This window comes from Trachymyrmex septentrionalis, unplaced genomic scaffold, assembly GCF_001594115.1.
Source record: "Trachymyrmex septentrionalis isolate Tsep2-gDNA-1 unplaced genomic scaffold, Tsep1.0 scaffold25, whole genome shotgun sequence".
Taxonomy (NCBI): domain Eukaryota; kingdom Metazoa; phylum Arthropoda; class Insecta; order Hymenoptera; family Formicidae; genus Trachymyrmex; species Trachymyrmex septentrionalis.
In genome coordinates, this window is record NW_017305408.1 from 1,512,604 (window position 1) to 1,539,476 (window position 26,873).

Below are 26,873 nucleotides of genomic sequence, written 5' to 3' on the forward strand. Positions count from 1 at the left end.
AAAAAAAATGATATTTATATCACAAACTCACTACAAGCTCACTATATTTGCCCACTAAAGTATTAATGTAATTAAAAACTTTATTTATTCTATATTTGCCCACTAAAGTATTAATGTATAATTAAAAATTTTACTTACAGACTCTACAATCTTTTTCAGCAGATTGCTGAGTCCTACAGCTTGTTTAATTTCTAGTTGTTCCTTTTCTCGCTTCTGATTTTCCATTTCTTCCTCTTCCTCGTTGGTACCTACCCTCCGTACCAAAAGACATTGCCAACCATCCTCCATTTTGTTTTCAATTATTACTTTGTTAGGCCATCTGATCCGTGCCTCTTGATATACCAGTCTTCTCATAAAACTATTACAGTGGTCTATCGTCAACTCTTTTGCATCTGAGGCAAGAAAATTCTCTATTCTAGAACTGAAATTTATATAAACTATAGATTTTCTAATATACAATCAAAATTTTTAGACAGCTCTCAAGTCTCTTCGAGCTTTTCTCGTAACTTTATCTTACTAAATTAAAGAAAATGGTAAACCAAAAAGATGCAGATTTACCATATTTCTTCTATTTGAGGTTTGTCATTATCCGTTATTGGAATTATGTAGTTCTCCTCTTTTACTTTCCGTTTCTCCTCCAAGCGTTTGATAAGTTTCTCCTCGTCGCTAGCAGTGAGATAAGGTATGCCATGCTTGAATAGCTTATTAAAGTCAAAGTCTTTATTTGCCAGAAATATTAAAGACGATGACTGACACATGAATCTAGTGTCTGTAATCTGGCGATTTATCGGTTTAGGAAATACATAGAAGTTATAAGAACGCTGTGAATATCTGAAACAGACAAGCCCTATCATTTTTTCCATTTATGTAATTTTACTACTTTCGAAAATGCTTATTATTCACTTCAATTAAATTAGTAATGTTCATTTCTACTAATGTAGATTAATTGTAATCTTAGTTTAATTTTCTTTCTAACTTCTAAGTTCTAAGAATTAGAAAAGGATAGAATAAATTAAACCAAGATTAAAGTTAATGATAGAAATGGCATAAGACACAGAATTAATATCTCACTTCTGCGTATCCGAGTTGTATGTAAAGACGGATAGACCAAACTGCATCATCAAAAAGTTCATCGATCCCGCTCGGATCTTGGAATAATATTGAGCCGGTGTGTCAAATTGGCCTCCATCTGGACCTACAAAAAGACCGGTGAACTCGCCGTCAATACTAAGAAACGTAGCGTCTTTTATGACGCTATCCAATTCGCTCAGCACGTCCTGAAAGTCTAACCAAGATCATGTTATATTACACGAAGTTGAACGAATAGTATCACCTGTACTATTTATCTGAACTCACTTGAGCTCGTGACCTCCATTGTTTTTCAATTGTTACCCTCCTTCCGAGTCTACTCGCGTCGCTTACGCGGATCAACGCGAACGTTTAATGTACACACATGATCACGATGACGTGGGAACAAACGCAGTAAACTGCCGGAACTGCCCGCGTTGAATAGAATCAGATGGAATCCGTTACTGGCGCCTCTATGTGCACAAAATCTGTACATTGAACTACGTATCGTAGCTACAGATATTTCCGGCGGGTAACACATCTGCACGTCACTGATCACATACCATACATCCTATATGTCACATAAGTGCTAGCAGAGAGAAACTTGAGAGAGGCCACATCATACTAGCCTTTATTCCTGTATCGTCAAAATCGCCCATACATACACTAGCTCCAGTACAGCCATTTTCAGTTTGGGAACTACGTGCTACATTTTCTGTCACTGTCGATAAAATCGTATCATTGAAAGTAGATGTGGTTCGTGTCGGTACTAAATCCTCAGGATAGAACCGTGTCACCGACGAGATACTATTAAGGACCGACATCCTTTCGCGTCCTTATAAATATTGAAGTAATTAAGAGCCCCTGTGAGACTCTCTAGTTGTAAAGAGAGAAAGCGAAACGTTACAATTTATCGACGACGTCGCAAAATAGATGTGAGACTCTATAGATGCACGTTTTGTACACAGAGGCGTAGCGAACAGTTCCCTTTAAAACATGGTTATGTTTACTCTTTATATTAGTTAAGACTTGTTCAAACAAACTTGGCATTTGTGATTGTTTATATTGGTTTATATAACGTTATGTTGATTTTTACTTCGAAAACGATACTCAATGAACGCTTCTTCGAGTAAATTCGAGTACTATCGAATTGATGCTTATCAAGATCTACAAGGAAACTTAGTTTGTGCACTCCTTAATCTTTGCCGGTCTATAATTTGGGTTAGGATTGACCGTCCAATACTGGCAGCTCTATTACCGTAAAAAGATACAAAATTATAGAGAATTTAAAAATTATAAACGAACTGTGAAATGATGAGATGTGCAAACTTTGGAAATGACAAAAGATCGCATTCGAGTGCGAAAAGAGGTAGCTATAGTTAATTCTGTTTAATTACTTTAATTATCTTCTTTTTGTTGCTATTAAGATAATAATAAGCGTTATAATAAGAGTGCATGTGTTGCGCATAGGTGTGGATAATGTGGCAATGACGACGAGTGACAAGGTAAATAAGAAGAATGACAAGAAAACTGACTCTCCTCGAAGTTGCCAAGAACAATCAACCTCTGGTCACAGCACGCCAATCATGAAGAAACGAAACACAAACGCGGATAAAGAAGGCTCTCCGGATTTTGATTATTCTCCAAGCCCGATCTTACCTACGTTCACTCAGGAAGGTGGTAACGAGGTTGCATGGGATTGGCAAAGTTCTATGAGCAAGACTCCTGAGAACAGCAGCAAGAAACAGAATGTTCACTGCGAAACTCCCAAGGGTACTAAATTGCTACAGAGAAAGAGGATTTCGAACTCGCCTTTGTTGTACAAGCCACTCAAGAGAAAAACTATCAAGATGGAAAATATAGAAAACATTGGACAATTTGCAGCTGAGCTGCAGGCATTGAACGAAAGAATGAGAGTTATAAAGCAAAACAACAATAATCATTCAAATGATTGTGTCGAAAAGAAAGAAGTGCCAATGTTAACGAATATAAGCGACAAGAAAGAAACATCAAAAGTTCAAGATAACAAGAATAGCGTCGAAAAATGCAGTAACGATAATGAACAGAGAAACGATAATGAACAGAGAAACGATAGCATCGGAGAAACAAATGATCATAGCAACACCAGCAAAAAGGAAACTAGCGGAACTTATGACGATTTATTTGATGATTCTGTAGACGACGATATAATCAGATGCACTCAAGAGATAGAGAAGAAATTCAATTTTCTGGAAAGAGGGAATTCTACTCAATTGCTGGTCATAAAAGAAGATTCATACAAAAATGACGTATCCAATAAGACATCTATACAGTCTAATTCCAGTGAGAATTGTAAAAATCCATTAATAAGTGTTCGCTTATGGGATAATAGTTCATTAAAGACGTACTCAAAATTGTCATTGAAACAAGATGCAAACTCCAGTAGACACTCTGCAGTGCAGAACAGTAAAGATACGTATAAACCATGTCCAAATAATAATAATACAATACGTTCCTTTACCAGAAAGTCAAGTGATAACAAAAAATTGCCAAAAAGTAATACGGTAGACTTATATGATTTTCATAACGATTCTTTTGACGATTGGTTAGCGTCGTGCGTTGAGGAAGAGAAATTACTTCCGAAATCTGATGTATCCTCAACTCATAAAAACGATAGCACAAAAGTCCAAGCCAATTATAAGCATTTGACTAATGCGCCGTTAAAGTCAGAAGTCAAATCCACTGACTCATTTAAACCTATAACAAAGCCTGAAACGTCTAACGCTAACTACTTACAGAATAGAAAATTCTTTAAAACTAAGAGCTTGTCAGAGCAACCTGTTAATCGGGACGCGAGTGCTAAAGGCTCGCGTGCCTCCGTAAGTACAAAACCGATTGTTACAAATAATTGTAAGGCTGAGAATAAGGCAATTTCGTTAATGCATAGCGTGAATCGAATGCGTGGGTCCGATGTTAACAGGTGCGCGGTAAAAAGCGATGGTAATCATTTCGTTAAGCATCATTCTACCGGTAATATGAAAAACGATATACGGGAAATGGCGAAAAAACCTGGTTCACAACCCATAACACGATGTACCGCGGAAGAGATCGAAAGAAAGAGGTTGCAGGCCGTAGCGAGGCTCGAGGCGAGAAGAAAGTTACACTTCACGAAGATTACAAATAATATCAATAGGTGAAACTGCAGGTGCCTTACGTCTATTGTACTTATTATGAAAAAGTGATTTTCTGAGTATAATGTCGACAAAATGTCGAAACAAATGAATGTTGTACTTCCAACGACAAAAGACCGTCTCTCTGTGATCGTCGTTATCATTATCTTATTGTAATCATTGTTATATTGTAGAACGTTTTAAAGAAGTTGCGCAAATATATTTATAATTATACGTACAAGTATAATCTGACCTCAAAATACATTTAAATTATATGTGTGTATATATATATATATATATATATATATATATATACACATATATAAACTCGTGAATATATAAAATTGCAAAAATGTAATTATGTCACACGTTTTTACATGATATTTCTAATTCACGAACAACGTTTAAATTTTGTTACTTAAGAAAATTGTTTTTTCGGGTACTGTTATCAAATTGCAGCAAAGAATCTGTCATTAACCACTCAGATTTAATGGCCTTTCTTCAATAAGCCATTACCTTTGTTTTCCAGCAACAGAATACACTTATATACTGTATGACGCAGTAATACAAGACAGTGGTGACTTGTAACTAAAACATTGCTTTTTTATTTTACCGCCAGGGTGAAATAAAAAAGGTCTGGTATATCTATGGTTCAAATATATTCGAATATAATCTTAAAACCTTTTTTCGAAGAATCACTCTTTAAAAAATAAATGATAATGAAATGTAAAAATTCGTGAAGTGATATAAGATGAACATCATGTAATATAAAATGACGTACAGCATTTTAGCTGTATACGATTGTGTCGATTTGTGTTAAGTATAATTAGAAAATACGGAATGTGTTACACAATGTTACCATATCTTTACTGGAAAACAGTAAAAAGTCTTAATTGATCGATCATAATCAATTATTCTTCCCACATTTGACTATGATTGGTCAATTTCTTAAGACTTAGAATTTAGGCTTATTACAGAAAGCCCATAAAAGTTTATCTTACAACCCGAATACATCTGAATGAAATCAAAATATTCTATTACAAAAATAAAAAAAATATAATTAATTGCTTTGTAAAGATTTATTTATTTTCTGTTATTTAAAAAAAAAAATATTAAACTTTTCTTATTTAAACTGATTTCTTTTTTCAGATTATATATTGCGCGGCAACAGATCATTTTTCTAAGTATTTGTAATTTGATATATCTGGAAATTGCGATATAAATGAATTTAATTTTAGAATTTTATAAAATTTCTTTATAATATTTTTGTGGCGTCATGTAAATATAAGATCAAATTACAAGAACAGGAGTTATAGTTGCGTATTATAAAAGTATAGTGTAATCGATCATATACGATATCGAATATATACACGGAAATTATTATCGAATATACGTGCCATCTTGTCAGTGATATAAAGCATTCAGTTTAAACTTTTTATTGGGAAACTCGCGATTATTGAATTCAATATTTTATGAAGATCCCTGTATATGTTAAGTTTTTTCTTTATGTTTTTTCCTCTTTTTCGTTATTTGTACGAGATATACGTTTCTCATTATATGTGTATCGTTTGTCTGTTATACTTTTAACTTTAATGATTCATTTATCCAGACATTTTATGTATATTGTGACGGGCTCCTGCAACTAACTTGTCGTTTTTATTAAAATTTAAAGCGAATCTATCTAAGAAATTTTAAGAGATGTAATACGTGCAAAGTATCATTTAGATGTGCAACGTGTTTTACACATGAGACAAGATGTAAAGTTTATTAAAAAATTTAATCAAGTCGATATCTTTAGAATGTAAGACAATATGTTGTAACAAATTATATTTTTTAAACGATATGTAATTGTGTGTATGATCATCCTTTATCCTGAAACAACGTTACAAATACAACAGGATTTATATCTACATACGAAATAATGAAGCTGCTGTGATTTTTTTGGAAAAGGATCGAAGGATTGAAGGTAAAAGGAAATATAAATACAAACGCATTGTTCGATCAATTGAAATTGTTGTTTGGTAAAACGACGCCCGGAATGCCAGAAGTTTTATTTCGCTTGGAACGAGCACAAAATTCTTCTCTTTTATATGTTTTTTTTTTCTAAATATTTTTGTTTTAATCTCAATATTTTTATCAAAAGAACCGTTCGATAGCTTTAACTTTTTTTAACGTATTTATTTTGATTATTTTGAACAGAGCTTATAATTTTGTTTGTAAATTTTTATTTTTTTTTTGTTGTCACAAACGTTTTCTCATTATTTTTACTCTAATGAGAAAAAGTCCGCGCGACAAACAAAAATTAAAATATAAGCTATTGAACTTCATAAGTTTTTGATGAAAATTCTTTCGCTTGAAAACGTATGGGAAAAAGTTCGCGCGACAAACGAAAATTACAACATAATTCTGTTCGCGAAACACAAATAAGTTAATAAAAAGAAAATTCGAATTGATTGAATTCCACAATGTTTTGATTAAAATAGTGAGATACGAAAACAAATATTTAGAATTAAAACAAGAAAAGAACTTTGTATTTGTTAGAAAAAAAACTTGTAAAACGCAGGAATGATAATTACTTTTTAGTTGTTAATTCCTCAAAAGTTCGCTTTTCCTCAAAGATTTATAAGAAATAGAATTAGTTTTCGCGCATATAACTATTTTAGGTTTTTAATCAATGTAATATTTATATAATCCATGCTTTCCGCTTGCAATTTTTAGGAAGACTTGGAATAAGAGAATTGAACATCTTTTTTATAAAAAATGACGTCAATTAGTAATATATATATTTTTTCTGGCAATATATGTATTATTTGATATAATATCAAATAATATCTATATATATTCTCTAGCAAGATATTAACTGCCATATTTATCTCGCGTTCAGATTCTTTGCGAGAGACTCTAATTTCTTTTTTTTTTAATTGTTTTTTAGAATAAAAATTTTTTCTCGTTTAGCGATTATATCCTCGAGAAACAAATTCGCGCATGCGCGACTATGAAATTTCCCATGTTGGTCGACGTCGACGTCGAGACGCCGTTTTAATCAATATAGTCGAGTGACGTCACGCGAGAGGTTTATCACCTGCCCACTTGGTTGTTCTACGTGGCGTGGCAACGCAATCGGGATCCCCCTTTTTTACCCTCTTTCCCTCGATAATCACGATTTAATTAGTTCTCTCCGGTTCTCTCGTTCCATTAATCGAACGTAACGTGATCCAAAAAAAAAACGCGATAGGTCTCTCGCCATACCAGAACCTCGCGTATTCTCATCGCGGAGAAATTCGCGTTTGCGCGTTAAACGTCGTTGTCTCTTTCTCTCTTTTCCTACTTTTTTCAATTTTTTGCGTGATATTAGCGCCTATATCTCTCTTCGCATACTTCGCCGCTCCGGATGGATTCAGTGGCCCGCGTCGCTCATCCGCGTTGCAAGCTCCTCCACTTGGACGGATCCGTCGCGGCGGCGTTGTAGCGCCGAGCGGTGTGTTCAACCCCTGCGGTCGCCACCGCCACCCAGGGACCACAGAGGAAGGAGCTTCCTTCTTTTCCCTTTTTCCCCTCTTTTTTTCCCCCATCTTTCGATCCCTCGTCGTCCGCGTCGTACGTCTGTGAACTGACTGCCACCGCCATCGCCGCCTCCTCTACCGCCTCCGACGTCGTCACCGCTGCCGCCACCACCGCCACCACCGCCGCCTCCACCGCCTCCGCCGCCACGAAGATCGTAGTACCGTTGCGTACCTCGAGTAGCCGAGTACCTCGAGCGTCCAGTATCCCCGAACCCGCGAATGCGGAGTACGAATACCTGGACGTTATACCTCGCCGGCCGCCTCTCGTCACGATGCTACTACTTGCGGTGATCGGGCTCTTCGTCCTCGCCGGCACAACCACCGCCGAGGTTTTTACCAACACGTTCCTGGTGAGGATGCGGCAGCCAGCGGAGCGGCACATAGCCGATCGCGTGGCGCTGAGGAATGGTTTTATCAATCTGGGACCGGTAAGTCCGACGATGCTCGCTCCAGGCCCGTCGATTCCTGGACCTCTCCAATCAGAACAAAATTGTAATATATCAAATAACTCCAAAATCATTTTTTAATCATTCATAGTTTATTTTAACGTTATTTTAACGTGTTATTGTATTTGGATATATTCTTGGATCTATAATATATCGTATACGAAAATTTATGATATACATAACAGATGTTATAGTATTTTTATATGTAATATTTTTAAAATAAAACCCCTGGAGACTAAAGAATGTAATTTGGAATATATGTATATATTTATACACATAGAGAGAGAGAGAGAGAGAGAGAGAGAGAGAGAGAGAGAGAGAGAGAGAGACATAGACATATATAATATAGAGAATTTCTTATAAAACCCTTTCAATTGCGTCAGTATTTCGCATTTTTCCTCTTCCGCAATCCAAGGAGAACAACAAAGTCAAAATAATGTTATATTAATGAAAAAATAATGTTATATTAATGATAAAAAATAATATAAATTCGGTCAATAATCGATCAGTATGACGTCAAATGATATTATTTTGTCTTCCTTGTTTCCCCTAGGAACAGAACATAAGTTACTTCAAAATGACGTCAAAATGGCTCCAAAATAATTGGTAGAAGTCACTTTTTAATTATAATTCAAGGAACACACCAATACCCAAGCAGAACATCAAGTCATTATGATATCAAAATAACTCCAAAATAATCATTAAAAGTCATTTTTCGCTCATTTCCGATTCATTTCAATGTCATTTTGATGTTATCGTGACTTGTTATTCTGCTTGGATAAGTTAAGAAAAAGTTAAAATGATAATTTTTGGTTACAAGATTTGACTGTTTATTAACATTAAAAATCATAAAGAATAAGATCATTTTGATGTTATCGTGACTTGTTATTCTGCTTGGATAAGTTAAGAAAAAGTTAAAATGATAATTTTTGGTTACAAGATTTGACTGTTTATTAACATTAAAAATCATAAAGAATAAGATCATTTTGATGTTATCGTGACTTGTTATTCTGCTTGGATAAGTTAAGAAAAAGTTAAAATGATAATTTTTGGTTACAAGATTTGACTGTTTATTAACATTAAAAATCATAAAGAATAAGATCATTTTGATGTTATCGTGACTTGTTATTCTGCTTGGATAAGTTAAGAAAAAGTTAAAATGATAATTTTTGGTTACAAGATTTGACTGTTTATTAACATTAAAAATCATAAAGAATAAGATCATTTTGATGTTATCGTGACTTGTTATTCTGCTTGGATAAGTTAAGAAAAAGTTAAAATGATAATTTTTGGTTACAAGATTTGACTGTTTATTAACATTAAAAATCATAAAGAATAAGATCATTTTGATGTTATCGTGACTTGTTATTCTGCTTGGATAAGTTAAGAAAAAGTTAAAATGATAATTTTTGGTTACAAGATTTGACTGTTTATTAACATTAAAAATCATAAAGAATAAGATCATTTTGATGTTCTGCCGACTCTCTCTTTTGTATGTTCCTTTGATAGTTACCGACTCATTTTACTGCCATTTTGATGTTATCGTAACATTGTTTCGCGCACCAATCCTTTCTCTTTTCCTTCCAGTTGTTATCCCTTCCTCGTCGTAGCTGATCACCTGATTCTCTCGGAGTACGGAACTGTAACATAGTAATTAGAAACTTGAAAATTTCATGCTTCCCTCATTTCCCAAGCAGAACAACAAGTCAAGGTAATGTCAAAATGACATTAAAATAAATCGGAAATGATTGAAAAATATCTTTTAATGATCATTCTAACATCATAATGACTTATTGTTCTGCTTAGGTTTAATTCATATACTTTCTTAAGCTGCACACGAACAAAACGATCACTCTTACAAAGACGCGGACAGGAAAAGGTCCAGGTGGACGGCAAATAACGATCGGATCGCGAGCTACGTCTTCTCGATGTCACCCTCACTTTCTCGTGTATGGCGTCTATTTGCGTCGCGAGACAATTCGCGAGAAATGGCACGCGAGCGTTTCTGGTTCAGATAGCGTTCCCCTCGTTCCGGTTCCGTGCCCCATGTCTGTAAACTTGGAGCCGTTGTCATTGTCAGAACAGTCATCCATTATATACGGTTGAACTACTGGGTTCTCGAAATGTCACGAAAAAGGAATATCCGCTGATAGCAACGCACATCCAATCCCAAGTAGTACAATAAATCATCGTAAACTTAAAATGATGACATCATCGTGACATCAAAATCCAAAATAATTATTAAAAGTCATTTTTCAATCGTTTACAATTCATCTTAACGTTATTTTAACATTATCGCGATTTGGTTTTTTTTTTTGCTTGGAAAGCAAAATCCCAAATTATCGAAATGACGTCAAAGTGACTCCAAAATAATTACTAAAAATCACTTTTCATCAATTAATAACCCAAGGAACATCAAGTCATGAAGGTCAAAATAATGACTTTTTGTTATAAAATTTGACTATTTATCGACAATTTAAAATTAAAATAAATTCATTTTAATTTTTTATTAATTTTGGTTTTTTTCAATATTTATTTTAATATCATTTTAATGTTGTGACGTTGTTTTGCTTGAAATGGGTAATTCACCATTATTTGCAGTTAATATTGACAGATATTACAAATTCCGAGATCGTTTCACGTGTTTCCGACTTGTTTAATATTCGATTAATTAGTGTTGAGTGGAACATCAAGGGGATGGAGGTGGAATAAATACCTATTCTTTTTAGATGGCAAGCACAGAAATCGCAGAACCGCTGATTCTGTTGCAGCATAGTTCAATTACTTGCATTAGTTCGCAACAGATTACATTGCTATATTACTGGTTGTATTTTCCAGCGTTCTACCCGATAGAACGTTCATTGGCATCTCGGCCAATTGATAGCTCCACCACTTCGCCCTCATCCTTTTGTATGTTCTTCCAAATGTCTCAATAAATGTTTAACAAAAACCGAAATCGCTAAATAGACAAATTTTTATCTTGAGTTTGATTACCGCCCAATTATTGTATAAATGAACAATATGAATTTTTTTCTTTTTCAATCCCTAGCAGAAAAATCGGAGCGTAAGTCAATATAAAGAGAGAGTAACAAGCAAACGAAGCAAAAATTGAAACAAAACGCGTTAAAAAAGCATTAACATCTCTTACGTTTTGATGTTTACAATTTTCACTTCCTAGAAATTTCGTTTATATTTCTGTTATTCTTCGATTTACGATTTTTATTTTCGCCGGAGACTAAATAAAAAGCTAAAATATGAATATATTTTAAATCCTGCAGTCATTAATTCTCTGACTGCGAGTACTTATTCGCGAAAGTCGCGGATATTTGCAGTAGAGGCAGATAAATTTTTAATACACAGAATAATCGATCGGAGCGTTTCACGGTATCGTTATATCCTCCGTAGAATATCTGAATTTAAATTGATGCGTGTCATTGTGCATTCCTGCGTAGTTTGTTCGCTGAATTAAAAAAAAAAAGGAAAAGAGAGAAAGAATTTTGTTGTGTTCTGTCGTTCGCGAAGAATTTAATATTTTGTATATTGAATCCGCTCTTGTGTGTCGCGACCGAAACTGACGCCACGCGTCAGACTCAGCGCCACGTCCGCCCGTAGCTTGATATACTCCACTGATTGCGGGCTGACCGTGCCGCAAACACTATCGCTCGCTTGCGTTGCCTCGCGTTTCGTTGATAGCCAAAAGGTATATGCGCAGTAATTTAATTTCAAAAACGTCATATTGAACATTGTTAATTATAATACAGAAACATAATGGTGGCCTTCCATTTGGTGATACAAATCGAGAAGTCGTTCTATTATATTTTTGTTACTCATGTAATGCCAAGAAAAATAGAACGAAGTTCGTATCGACTTGTGCCACTCATGTCCACTTTTACTAATGTAGATTAACTTTTAATCTCGGTTTAACTTACTTTTTGTATTCTAAGAATTAGAAAAAGAAGAGAAAAAGTAAATTAACTTGAGATTAAAATTAATCTGCATTAAATTGGTAGAAATGAGCTTAAAGTACAATATATTGAAAATAATATTAAATGAAAATCGATCGATAAAGTGTCATATTTGATGGTGGTTCTTTGTGCCTAATAATATATTCTTGTGTCTGTTGAAAATATTGATTGTAGTATAAAGCACTCAATAAATTGACGTAAGTATTTAATATTAAACAAAAACTAAATTAAGAAACAGTTTTATTAAAAAATAATATTTATTTTAACATTATTTATAATAATTTAATATTTTATTAGTACTTTAGCTACTTTTACCTACTTTCGCTTTTATTATTGTCTTTTTCAAGAAAATGGAATAAATTGAGAGTGCTTTGTATTTATAACAGCCAATTAAAACTATACAATATTGAAAACATAATATTATACTTCAATAAAGCAACTTCATGTCCTTTACATTCTTTACGTCTTGTCGCAAATATAAACGTCTTGATCGATGTTCAACTTTAATATTACCACATTTTTTGTAACAGAATACATCGGATATTTTATCGAAATATACTTCTGATGCATTTAGATATCACGTTTCTACAACGACATGTCTTTATGTATAACAGTTTTCAAAGAGCAGACAATCGAGTTCGCCTATAAAAAAAATAATGCGGTAAAGAAATTGGAGAAAATGAGGAGCTCAAATATTTTTCTTCGATAACTTTATTTTCGCAGTAGAAAAGATAAAGACTGCTCGACTCGAATAGAACTATCTTCGCATTTTTTTGTCTACCGTTAAGTCGATGTACTTTGTGTTTATAAGCAGCAAAAGGAAGAAAATCTAAATTGCGCAGATAAGTTTGTTGATAGTCGGCTAAAGAGGAATATATATGTATAAGCGCGATAGTCGAGACATTTATTTGAGCTTGTATTATTTATAGAGAGCCTCATGTTGCTGTAAGAGCTGCCTTTATAACTTATCGAGTGGAAGTTTTTTAAATGAAGACTGCTGTCATGTTCTCTCTCACAGCTCTCTCTCTCTCTCTCTTTCTCTCTCTCTCCCTCCCTCCCTCCCTCCCTCTCTTTCTCTCTTTCTCTCTTCCATGACTGGAATTTTTCTTTTTAATCTCAGAAGTTTCTTTCTGATACGCGTATTGTACAAAAATTGTATAGCGGTACGCAAATGATAGAAATAAGGATAAGTGTGTTTTAACTATAATATATTTTCTGAGATACGATTGCGTTAAGAGATTAATAAATGCAGTTCTTGGATTACGCTAATACGACAGCTCGTATAAATCAGACTTAGTTAACGCAAGCTTCCATTGGCGAAGTTTAATTGAACTACTGCAGTCCATGGTCTGCATCGAAACGAGGTGTAAAGTTACTTCGAGATCGATACCCGAGAAAATGGGACTAGTTTAAAAAATCATGACACGTGACTCCCGACGCACGTACTGGTTATTAACGACACGATCGAGAAGAGATACTGGCTGTATGTGAAAAAGTAATATGCAAATATAAAAAAATATGGAGCAGAGAATTTTTTGGTATACAAGATTCTGTTTTTATTTTTAGAACAATATTGACAAATCGTGTTGCATTGCTTGTGAGGTTTAAATAAAGTTTTATTTAAATAAAATTTTATATAATCGCTATATCGAGGAATACGAAATATTTCATTTGATGGAACAATGAAAAATATTGGTAAATAAATATATGTGATATAAATAATAACATTTGGTTTCCATTCCTTTTTATAAAACATTATTTATTGAAAAATTTTCTAAACTTTTGTTTTTGTTGTTGAAACGAGTGTTCATCGATTCTCATCAATACGAGTTTAAAACAAAATAATATTATTCTTTTCTTGTTCAGCTGACACAATTTTCTCTAAACGGTTTTTACTTTCAACTTGTTTTTTTTTTATATATGTAGAATTTTATATATATGTAGGTTTGTGCAGTCATGTAACCAATAACCGACCACACGGTATTAGATAAACGTTTCTGATGCTGAATTTCACCAATGTAGAGAGAATTGGTATCCTGTAAGGTCTATTTACCGGCGTGATGTAGTTTCTTCCGATTAAAACTGTTTCCTAGCTGTCTCGTACGATTAACCGCCATCAGACATGGACGCTAAATTATCGTCCGGATCGATCGCGTCTATTACGATGCGATTGATTCTGCCTTGCCTTGCATTGATATTGACTGATTTTGTGTTACACAAGTTTAGGTAGGTCGACTAAAAGAATGCTTCAGCAGCTTAACAATAAGTTGTCGAACAGCTGTCGTTGTCTTTCATTTCGCAGATTACAGTAGCACTAGTTCTGTATGCCGAGAGTCAAGGTCACAGCGACGAACATTCGAACATTTATGAAAAAGGAAATAAAACTAGGATTGAAAAAAGCTTTATTTCAAATCGAAGGAAAACAATCTCAACTTCCGTTTCTATTTTTTTCCAGCTGCAATAGAACTGATAACCGTAAATCGCAACGAGAATTTACGCAAACAGTTTCAGATACCGAGACAATCCTCGCTCTTTATAACGGCCTAGAAAACTAATTATTTTATCTTGATAACACGCTCGCTCTCTTTATTTGCCGACGTGGGCGTATCGGGAAATCGGATCAGATATCGCGCGTCAATTTAGAAATAAAAGCGACATTCTAATCTCTACGTATTGCTAGAATTTCCACTCAGAAATCTCGTTTGCTTTTTTCCCTCCAGGTATTAAATTTATTTTATTTTCTATCTCTGTTTTATGCTTGTTAATTTTCTACTGTCATTTGTACACTCAATTTTCCCCGGGAGAACTGAATTAATGATGTTCTTGTCAAGGGGAGAAGAATAAAGAAAAAATTACATATATAAGTACAATTACATATAAAAAATTTAGTTCTCAATACATTACATTATGTTAAGGAACTGTTACGTTCCTTTACATTTACGTTATGTTAAATTTCTTTACATATGTAAAACAAATTTGTAATCATAAAATAATTACATAATAATCATAAAATTAATAAATAAAACTGAATATTATACTTACGCTTTATTATTACAAGTTCAAATAAAATATTTTTCCTTTCGTATGAATTATAAAAATTTTATATCGAACAAGGTATAACGCATAAAAAAGAAAGGGAGGTTTCTTTCATTTTCAAAGAGCGTATAAGATATTTATTACAATGGAAATGATGTTATCAAAATAAACTGTTTGGTTTTGAGAACTAACCTATCCCAGCTTTGTTTATATTCCAAAGATACTTATTGTTAGAAGTTTTGCGCATCTCTGTTGATAAAGAGTAAAATGTAAAAAAATTTTTTGAAGGTATTGGACAGTCAGACGGAGTATCACTTCGTACATAGAGCTTTGCCGCATGTACGAAGCAAACGATCGGTGCCGCACACGCGAAAATTAAAGGTCGACCCTCTGGTAAGTTGATATCTCTTTTGCGAGTCGCATGTTTACGCGACAATTATTAGTATTATAACCATAATAAAAAAATGAAAGTTATTAAAGTGCTAATGAAGCTGGCGGATTGTTGTAATTTCATTTTTTTATGCTAAAGAAAATTAAGCTTGGATGAGTTTTGTACGCTTTCGGGACACAAGAGTATATTTATGTTATAAATTCTTTTCTTTATAATATTCGGGTTATAAAGTAATTAACTCAACTGCATTCCAAATTTTTTTCACAAACGAGCAGTGATTAAATTTAAATATTTCATTCTTAATCTAATCAGCAATTTAATGTGCAATCGCGATTGATATGTTATTTGGAGAAATTATTAAATTTGTCGAGATTTCAAAAATACATTTTACTGATTGCCAATCAAGCACCGCGTTTCGAGTGTTTGGAGAACAATGCGGAGGATTTGCCACAAGGCGATTTCATCTCGTCAAATTTACCCCGGCATAAAAGGGCAAGGGATTAAGAGTATTTAAAAAGGACGACGTAAAGGAGGTTGAAGTATATTAAAAATCTAGGTGGCTACGGCGATACAGCAGCCGGGTTTCAAGCGAGTGAAAAGAGGCTACAAACTTCTAAGCGTGGATAACCTCGTGCCGTTGTACGAAATTAAGAATCCAGCAAATCCGGCGAGCGAGGATCCGACGGATCCTTTTTTCAAGTACCAATGGTATCTAAAGAATGTCGGTCAGAACGGCGGCAAACCGAAACTGGATTTGAACGTCGAGGCTGCCTGGGCTCAAGGCGTCACGGGGAAAAACGTGACGACAGCTATAATGGACGATGGTAAGTGATGGAATATCCTAAAGAATACATAAAAGTCAACAAAACTTTGAAGCGTCTTCATTTTTATTCTTAACGTTCTTCTATCACTAAACGGTCAAATTTTGTGAACGTACAAATCATTATTTTGACTTTTATGACATCAATCCAGATAGCACAGAGAGTTCATAACACTTCAGACATACGTCATCAATTCTGAGTTTACTTTCTTTCAAATATAAAACGATAATTCTTTTCAGAACTTTTTTGAGGTAAAACAATTCTTTCTCATCTGAAAATGAACTTAGAATTAATGGCATACGACTGAATTCCTCGGTAATTCTTTTCAGAACTTTGGAGATAAAACAATTCTTTTTCATCTGAAAATGAACTTAGAATTAATGGCATACGACTGAATTCCTTTTGAATTCTTTCTGAACTCTCCTTATTATTAAGCGAGAAAATAAAGTTATCTTGACTTTCTTTTGATGTGTTATCTTAGGATATATTTTTCATTTCTTCTTCTTTTTTCCCCCCCGCATTCTCGAATCGACATTATCGAACTACAGGACTATCCCGAAGTCAAAACGGCGTTAAATTACACGCGCCCTCGAGTGCAGTTCGAGGGAACTGGCAGGCTTTGAATCGATATCGCGCCGAGAGGGTAGCGCGAGTTACGCAACGCTCGCTCTCCCGTTTCACTGAAAGACGGGAAGATAAATTTTCCGAGCGTCTGTCGTAACTGTATTCAACTGTATATAATATGATTGTCCGAGTCCTTCTAAATATTGTCCGCTTTTCATTAACGAGAGAACAGAAATTGCCACTTTACCGTCTTCTTACTACTCTACCTTCTTTTTTCGTGATGCTCAGAACTTATATTTATGTTGTATATACTACGTTACACGTTGCACGTGGCGGCGCTTAACGTCACCGCCAACACAAAATCTATATGTATCAATAATGCCACTCTTCTATTACAGGTGTCGATTACATGCATCCGGATCTCAAATATAATTACGTAAGCACATTCGTTGCAATATTGTATATTTTATCAAAAAAAAAAAAAAATTCGTTTTTTTTCTTCACAAAAAATTTATTTTAAATCAAGTTTGAAGTTCGCGCGAAATTTTTAAAGAGGATATCCGCGTTGAGGTGACTATTTAAATAAATATTTTTTTCGCGACTGCAATTTTATTTCTTAGCTTTATTCGACAAATATAATAAAATCTTTTTGCACTAATTAATGAGATTTAATATCCAATATTTTGTAAAATGATAAAGATTTTGAAGGCATTACGCGACTGCAAAGCATAATGTTTCTACCACGATAATCCTGCGAATGTAATTTAATTTTAATAAATGCGGTGTATTAAAGTATGTTTACTAAACAGGATCACGCGAAAATTTTGCAAAAGTTGCTGCACATTATACGAATACGAAAGTAATGCATAATGCTTCTGCCACGAGAAATCTAGGAATATAATTTATTAATAGTGCAGCAAAGTACGTTATATTAAACAGGATAACGCGAATATTCTCTTCATACTTTCGCACGGATGCCATTCTCGGCGCATCTTTCATGGAAGTACGCAAGGAATTCCAAATCACAGAGAACGAGAGACTTTGAAACGGGGTAAATTGTAGATAGAGTAGAATAACTTGCAGTACTCGACAGAAAAAAATCGAGTTATTTATTTGCTGTCAGTAGCAAATGTTTTGTTGTCCTTTTATAATTTTTGTTATCAAAAAGTATTATCTTTTATTATCTTTCTTTTTATTACCACTTTTATAATTAAAATTAGCATGTAGCAAACTCGATGATTGTATATTTTGTTTATTATAACGACATTGGAAATAAAAAATTAAAGAGGTTTTCCAACTCAAAAAGTGAAATAGAATCACGTGACTTTTTTTATCTTAAGAGAGCATAAAGGATATATAATGCCATCTTCTAAAAAATAAATAGTAAAACTGTAATTTGTTATTGAAACAAATTTTTTTTTGTGATAAAAATGAATATTTATGTGAAAAATATTTAAAAAAAATTGTTAACAGTAATTATTTAAATTTAATTTTAATATTGATAATTCTGGTGGAAACAACGTTGTACTATATAGTGCGACGTTATATTTAAAGAGAATTGAGTAATTCATAAACATTTCATATACTTTTACACAAAAATAAAACTTAATTTTTTTAATTCCAAAATGTCTTTTAAATTTCATACTTTTATATAACTCTTTAAAATTCTTATATTTCGTTTACAATTAAATTCTCATAAGAATTTAAGCTATTTTAGAAAAGTATTTAAACAAACTTATACGGTCAAAAAATTTGAAAAAATTCAAAATATCTTCATATTAACTACAAACTTATTTTCAATATTTGATCAAATCCTTATTTTATACGAAAAGACTGGAGAATAATCTTCTTAATAATCGCAAGTCACTGAAGTCGACATTCCCTTCCAGAACGCGAAAGCTTCTTACGACTTTAGCAGTAACGATCCGTATCCGTACCCGAGGTACACCGACGACTGGTTTAATAGGTAAGAATATATTTTCTATATAAAGAAAGAAAATTACGTTCTTAAGAGAGAATAGAACGTCGTAAAGTTAATCAAGTTTGAGTCAAAGAAGTAGATAAACAAATCGCGCGGGTGAGAGTAGTCCGAGCGCTCTTAACCGAGGGCGTGGAGACAAAGGCATTTCTGTTTGAAAGTAAAACAAAAGCGCGTCCTACATCCGCGCCGTGAATCGCTCGGCGAACATCCGCGCCGTAATAATCAGTATAGCAGAGCAGAAAAACCTAAAGCTTTACGGTCTTTTGTCATGGGAAGCCACGGCACGAGATGCGCCGGGGAGGTCGCGGCCGCGCGCGACAACGGGGTGTGCGGCGTCGGAGTGGCATACGACTCGAAGATCGCGGGGATCCGGATGCTGGACCAGCCGTACATGACCGATCTGATCGAGGCGAACAGTATGGGCCACGAACCCGATCTCATAGACATTTACAGCGCCTCCTGGGGACCCACGGACGACGGGAAGACGGTGGATGGACCTCGCAACGCGACCATGAGGGCCATCGTACGCGGCGTTAATGAGGTACACGTGACGTAATTACTCGCGACGCGATCATTAGCGAGATTAATTGAATCACTGATATTATCTTTAACAATAGAATCAATATCGAATGCGAAAGCCTTTCGCTATCAATTCTTGCATTAATTGAAATCAAAAAGAGACTCGAAAAATATATCAGCGCTAATAGCGAATAACGAAAATTACTTTCCCTTTTCCAATTTCTTCTTTAATCTCTTCTTCCAGCCTAATAATTTAGTTGCATAAATTTTAGAGGAGACAGTTAAATTATAAGAATCATTTTTATGATAAAAATTTACCTAAACAGAACAACAAGTCATGATAACGTCAAAATGACATTTAAATGAATCGAAAATGCTTGAAAAAATAACTTTTAATGATTTTGGAATCATTTTGACATCATAATGATTCATTGTTCTGCTTGAATAAACGTTCATTGTCCAATCCGTGATTCACGTATGCGTAAGAAAGTTTTCTGAAGATCCTCTAAGATTGACTTTAACATAAGTATTTTCATAAATTTTGTGTGTGAAGATAAAAATGTTTACTCCCCTCCCTGACTGAAATCTTGAACTCTATGTCTCCCAAGGAACACAAAAATCAACAAAAAATAAAAACATCACTTTATTTTTATTCTTAACGTCAATATAATCAAATTTTATAGGAAAAAATCATTTTAACTCTCTCCTCACTTGTATTTCTTTCTGGACTATGATCCCGAGAAGAGCGATATTTAATTTTTAGTCTATTCTGAAATTAATTAAAGAAGAAAATATTACATCGCTTTCACCCTCATTCATGTCCCTTGTTTGTTCTTATATATCAGGGAAGAAATGGATTGGGTAACATCTACGTCTGGGCATCCGGGGACGGCGGAGAGGAGGATGACTGTAACTGTGACGGATACGCCGCGAGTATGTGGACCATCAGTATCAACAGTGCCATCAACGATGGTCAGAACGCGCATTATGATGAGAGCTGCTCCAGCACCCTGGCTTCCACCTTCAGCAACGGTGCCAAGGACCCTAACACGGGAGTGGTATGTTGACACTGCAGAGATAAAAAGATTGTCTTTTCGAAAACTTTATTAAAGACTTTATTAAAAAAGAGAAACGTTTAACACAAAATGCTTTATTTACACCACACCGATGAAGAATATGTAGTCTCCAACCGCGATCCCTGCTCTTTCATAATAAAATTGTTTCTCAGAAGATTTTTTTTTTATTTCATTATATGCGTTTTTACAGGCCACCACGGATTTATATGGAAAATGCACGACGACACATAGCGGGACTTCCGCCGCGGCACCGGAAGCCGCGGGGGTGTTTGCGCTAGCTCTTGAAGCCAAGTAAGTGTATTTCTTTTTCCTCTTTATTAACATATTTTTTATATTTCATATTGACGCAGCGCGTAATATTCAGTTTAAGTTTATAATTATTACTTTGAATATATGAAACTTTTAGGAAAAAGTATTTCAATATACTAATTAATTATTCAGTGATACTGAATTAATTATTCAGTAACTGATATTTCACCAGTAACCGATTAAATATCATCAGTTACTAAATAGTTAATCAGTATATTGAAACATTTTTTTCTTAAAGGAAGGCCGTAAAAGTACTCCATTTATTTAACGTTTTCATATTGATATTTTTAAGTATCCGATAATCAGTTTCCGCAAATTCATTGCGTAATGCTCACAAATAGTCTACAACGCGGTCGTAAATTCGTTTTAAAGTCACAAGAATGGCCGTGACATCAATTATTGATGTTTGTTGCGACTGCTCTTGCGACTTTAGAACGAGTTTGCGACCGCATTGTAGACTACCAATAAGAATAATTTTGTCATAGAAAAATTTTATGTAGGGCACCGTCAATCTTTAGTGATACAAACTAAAAATTTTCCTCCGATGCTGTTATAACTTCGTACTCTAAGCTGAAAGAACTTTCGTTTCTAGTCCGCAACTGACCTGGAGAGATATTCAGCATTTGACCGTCCTAACTTCGAAAAGAAATTCTCTGTTCGACGCGAAGGATAGATTTCATTGGACCATGAATGGCGTTGGGCTCGAGTTCAATCATCTTTTTGGATACGGCGTCTTGGACGCGGGCGCTATGGTAGCTCTAGCTAAAAAATGGAAGACGGTACCACCGAGATATCACTGCGAAGCTGGTTCTACATTCGAAACGCAGTAAGTAGCTCTTTCGAAGATTTACATAACGCGAGATCAAGATGAGGCACTGAATATTTTTACAATGTTAAGCAGAACAGTCCAGTCGAGATCAACTAAAAATAGCATAATGTTAAAATTTTCTATTCAAAAACACTTGGTTATGTAACACCAAGTGTTATATTATTATATTCATGCTGAGTGCGAAATTGTAACATCGATATTATGTTATTTTTAGTTGATATCGAATCGGAAAATCACGATTATGTCAAAATGATGTTAATATAAATTCTGATTGAAAAATGACTTTTAACGATCATTTTCAAGCTATTTTGACATCATTTTGATAGCATAATGACTTGTTGTTCTGCTTGGGTTCGAACTAATTTTAACCCCATTTTGATGTCTCTCATCATGACTTTTTATTTTACTTGGCTAATGAACGAGGTTCTCCAATCGATTTAGGATCGATTTTTTTTTTCCGTCAGATAGAATTGATTTCCTAGAGTTGTTTTTATTTTCCAGGAAAGTCACGAGCGATCGATCCATTCTCGTGAAAATTAAAACCGACGCGTGCGCCGGCACGGAGTACGCTGTCAATTATTTAGAGCACGTGCAAGCCGTCATTTCCGTAAATGCAACTCGGCGCGGTGATCTCGAGCTGTTCCTCACGTCTCCAATGGGTACCAGGTATGCAACAAACGTCATATTCGTGACATGAATCTTTCATCGGAACAAAATGGATAAAATTGAATTTTCCCACTTGTTACAAGCTATAAATTTGAAACGCCTATAATAGAAGTTTAAGGTGTGTGTACGTGCGATAATTTCAAAATTTCCTTCTCTCTCTTTCTATCTGCTGTTCAACCTTTAACACTTCGTCCTCCGATTGAAACCCAATTCAAACCCACGCGTCTTTCTTCCCATATTCTTTTAACGGGGATCTCCCTTCTTAATTTTTTATCCGATCGAATCTAAATCTCCGTAATATATTTTTAGATCTATGATTTTGAGCCGCAGAGTGAATGATGACGATCACAGGGATGGGTTCACGAAGTGGCCATTCATGACGACGCATACGTGGGGAGAGTACCCTCAAGGGACTTGGTTGTTGGAGGTAAATTTCGTTTCCTCGTGTTTCTTACTTGAATTTCGTTACGTGTCTTTTTCCTTCCGCCTACACGCGAGAGAGTAACTCGATCTGAGTATCGGTTTTTTTTTTCTTTTTTTTTAGGTGAGCTTCAACACTCAAACGCCTCAACACGGATGGCTGAAAGAATGGACGCTGATGCTCCACGGTACCAGAGAACCACCATACACGGGACTATCGACCGCGGATCCACACTCCAAACTAGCGATTGTTAAGAAGGCCCACGAGGAGCGGTTCAGCGGGATCTAACGATATCGATGACCACGGTTCACGCGATTATCGTCGATTTCAGCGAAGAAAATAGGAATATTCCGATCGGAAGATGTTTACGCGAGCGCTCCTTTTCTGCTTTCCTGATTTCGCGCTGCGCAGCTGAGAAATGCATCGATTTTTTTCAGATTCGGTTGCGCGCTGATCGCATCGTCCCGTGCCAATGTATCATCATCCGTTATTCCAGCGTGTTGAAGCTTATATTCGAATCATTATAGAAAATCCCGATACTTTTTATTATAATCTTTATAATTATGATATCAATTATAATTACATATCATGCCATTTGTAACAAAGCTTCTGTCGCGCGTTAAGAATCTGTATCTTTTATACTCTTTTCAGCACACACAACTTTTTTCTAAATCCTCCTAAAACCGAAGAAAAGTCAAATCATTAGCACCCAATCTAATTAAAGAACAATTTCCCAAGGAACATACAAAAGTAAACAAAAAGTCAAAATGACTTTATTTTGATCCTTAACGTCAATAAACAGTCAAATTTTGTAACCAGAAATCATCATTCTGACTTTTATGACGTCAAAATAAAGTCATTTTGAGTTTCTCGCAACTTGGTGTGTTCCTTGGGTTATCTATACCTTTCTGAAAAATTCTGGTAAAAAATATGAAATAAATTTCTTATAAAATTAAATGCCTTTTGTGATCTTCGAAGTTCTTCGTTTTAATGTAAGTGCCGACAATTGCAGAATTCGAGCAGAAAGAATTGAAAATTAATTTATCTGTCCGGGCAGTGATAGATTAAAAGATATGATATGAAATGTTGCAATTTTCGTTATGATGTATTTGATTTTTACGATCTGTCATTTTTAATTAATGTATTGTATTATTGTTATTGGTGCTATAAGCTTCCAAGCGACACGCGACGCAATTACCGGAAAGGTATTATTTTGTTAAAATTGTGTCCGCGTTGACAGCTTTCCGAAGAGTTCTCAAATTGACGAACGAAACTTGATAATTAGGGGAACAAGGTGACGAGAAAGAAAATTTACTATGTATTATTCAAATAGCGGTATTAAAAATTACTCTTCTGACGGAGCGGTAAACTCGAAGCATTTAGCATTTAACGGACGTTATCGAATCGATAGCGTCTGTGAAAGAGTATTCCGGGAACAAGAATTTCGTGTAATTATATCGTCGTCCTCGTAGCTCGATAATTTGGCTCCACCTTGTACCGGCAAAATCTTCTCTGTTTTTTTATGGAAAGTTCGACGACGCAGGTGGGTCAAATTTAACTAGAAAGAGTGATTATTTGGGAAATTATTTTTTAACGATGCCACAAATCACACAAGTCAACGTCTGCTTCTTTTTCTTTTTTCTACGCAATTATTCTATTATTTAATTTTGATAAATATTTAAGGTAGAGAGCACATCCCCCGTTTTTCTTCTCTTTTTCTAATCACCCGATTACATATTAGTGCCATTTCTACCAATTAACAAGTTAATCTTGGTTAAACTTACTCTTCATCACCTTCTAGTTTCAAGGATTAGAAAAAAAAAGAGTAAATTGAACCAAGATTAAAGTTAATCCACATTGGTAGAGACAGGCATAAGACATATTAAGACGTTGCACAAAGAGTATTTATTTGAAGACTTCTGGAGCAACGTGCACTACGGTGATTGAAAATTTATTCTCATTTAGTTTAATTAACGGAGAACGACAGGGAGACACGCGAGGACGCTCGTGAGGGACACGAGAACACGAAATACGGATGCTACAAAATCCGCATGTGTAGATGATGTACCTTAGAATCGTAGCGAACAGAGAGTTTGAGCATAACACATTAAATTATATGAATATAAATGCATATATAAATAAGGTATGTGTATATGTGTATGTATATGTAAGTATAGGATGTTACTGTTGCACTAGGGGGATTCCCTCAAATAATTTTGAGTGGGTGTTTCAATATGGAAAATATACATCGAGGATGCCATATATTGAAATTGGGAAGCGATTAAAGCTAATCGATCGCGGAAAGTTTCAGTTAACTGTCATCGTTTCCCGCTTTAAGAAGCGTAACATAACTTCGCGTATATATGTTTGACCTGAAATTATCCAAAGAGTCCGCCATTAAGAAGTAAGACGCGGTAGCGACGGAATACCCTATATAAATATATACATACATCTTACGTATATCTTATATACAGAGTGAGACGTCTAATTTTGCGACCTAGACGATCTCTGTCGTTCAAGACAGTTTTCGATAACCGCAGAGATAGACTGAGTCACGAAGTCGAGAATTGCACTCTGTATATTTTGTGTACGTACTTCTCATTACATATATCTTGCAGTTGAAATGGATTTAACCAACTTTATTGTGTATGCGTTATAGGTGGATGAATAAAATCTGTATTTTTTGGCTGGCATCGTTTTTATCTAGTGTACCTTCAATGCTACAATTTACTACCAGCTCCCTATATTTCCGTCGCTTTTCTAGCTTTGCTATCATTTGCTGTGACATTTAAAGACAATTTCCAAATTAACTTCATAATCGAAATTTCTAACTATATAATTTGTCGTCCCTGATCTGCAGTCAACGGTTCACAAATGTCAAACAACAACGAAAAAAATTAATAATCCCATTTATTTTACCAAAATAATATTACTTGATTTTACTGAAATTATATTACTTAATAAATTAAACGATTAAATTAATTAGAGTTTGTTCGAAGGTCGTCTTAAGACGTATACGAAGTGAAGCGAGAATTTGATACGTTTACTGATTAATTAAATTTTTATAATTAAATTTTAATAATTAAATTTTGCGTAATAAAAATACATTTTGCGTTGCAATATGTTGCGTTGCGTTTATTTAAACAATATTTAAACACGCGAGTGTGTTTAAAGACAGAAAAGAATGCACGACGAAGAAAAAACAGAGTGGGATTTACGGGGAGGAAAGAAAGGGGTGGGAATGGGGTAGCCAGTGGGAGTGGATGCTCGTTCCGTCCGAGTTCAGTCCGACAGTCCGCGTGTCACTGTTAACTCGGAGAACGGAGCCATATATCGCATTTATTAAAATTTGCCAAGCCGTGCCATTGAGATCGTAGTAAAACGTCGCCGAAACGTCGATCCTTATCGACTGAATTTTGCACGACGCGTTGAGCACGTCATGTGCACGTCCTATTTATTCAAATCTAACAAAAGCCCGATCGGAAGTGAAATTCAAAGAAACGCGGCGAGTTTGTGCAAAGTTGCAAATTTCAATCGGTGCGTCTTGTCCTACCCGAAAATTCACGTAAGTGTGGTTTATATAAAAAGTAAATTTGGTTTTGGAATACACTAGATTGATTCGAGTAAAAGATTTTTCAAAGATAAATAAAACTGCAGTTACAAAATATCTTTTTGCTTATTACAGTCATTGTGCTTTTTACGCACTTCTCTCTCTCTCTCTCTCTCTCTCTCTCTCTCTCTCTCTCTCTCTCTCTCTCTCTCTCATCTGCAAAAGTGTTTAATTTTCGTTTTTTAAACCTAAAATAAATTAAAATAGAATTCAATAAGAATCTTTTGGAATTACGTAACAAAAAAGTTTACTTTTCGTCAGATTTAACATTGAACTATAAATAATGTTTAACGTCATAAAATATTAGTTATAACTGATTTTTTTTATTAAGTGGAATGCAGCTACAAAAATGTTTTATTTTTAATATTTTCGCAAAGTTAGAAAAGTTTCTAGAAGTAACTTGTTACTTATCATTGATTTAAAAAATTTATTTTGTTATTTTTACTTGAAAACTACAAT

General features: G+C 34.6%; 3 protein-coding genes across 5 annotated transcripts in view; 2 read left to right on the plus strand and 1 right to left on the minus strand.

Moving 5' to 3' along the window:
• The window catches only part of LOC108748859 (poly(A)-specific ribonuclease PARN-like), a 6,721-nt gene extending 5,130 nt beyond the window's left edge, over positions 1-1,591 (minus strand). The window contains exons 1-4 of one of the 2 annotated variants that reach the window (XM_018487230.1): positions 1,357-1,591; positions 1,072-1,285; positions 559-831; positions 139-421 (exon numbers count right to left, since the gene is read on the minus strand). In XM_018487230.1, coding sequence (XP_018342732.1) covers positions 139-421; positions 559-831; positions 1,072-1,285; positions 1,357-1,375 — 789 coding nt within the window. In that variant the 5' untranslated portion in view covers positions 1,376-1,591. The remainder of the gene's footprint in view (positions 1-138; positions 422-558; positions 832-1,071; positions 1,286-1,356) is intronic. The other variant, XM_018487231.1, reaches the window with a different exon arrangement.
• A 531-nt stretch (positions 1,592-2,122) lies between these two features.
• Positions 2,123-4,464, plus strand: LOC108748888 (dual specificity protein kinase splB-like). 2 transcript variants are annotated; one of them, XM_018487293.1, is made up of 3 exons: positions 2,123-2,437; positions 2,539-3,926; positions 4,028-4,136. In XM_018487293.1, exons 1-3 carry the CDS (start codon positions 2,380-2,382, stop codon positions 4,049-4,051), a joined length of 1,470 nt encoding a protein of 489 aa, XP_018342795.1. In that variant the 5' UTR covers positions 2,123-2,379; the 3' UTR covers positions 4,052-4,136. The 2 variants fall into 2 exon arrangements, with proteins under 2 accessions (XP_018342795.1, XP_018342794.1); XM_018487292.1 differs by having other exon boundaries at positions 2,539-4,464.
• Positions 4,465-7,688: 3,224 nt separating this feature from the next.
• Positions 7,689-23,698, plus strand: LOC108748992 (neuroendocrine convertase 2). Its single transcript, XM_018487467.1, has 12 exons — positions 7,689-8,208; positions 15,516-15,620; positions 16,175-16,442; positions 17,402-17,439; positions 18,893-18,969; positions 19,261-19,525; positions 20,349-20,561; positions 20,770-20,870; positions 21,481-21,714; positions 22,219-22,383; positions 22,693-22,810; positions 22,928-23,698. The coding sequence occupies exons 1-12, from the start codon at positions 8,053-8,055 to the stop codon at positions 23,090-23,092; spliced, it is 1,905 nt and encodes a 634-aa protein (XP_018342969.1). The 5' UTR covers positions 7,689-8,052; the 3' UTR covers positions 23,093-23,698.
• Positions 23,699-26,873: the final 3,175 nt, after the last annotated feature.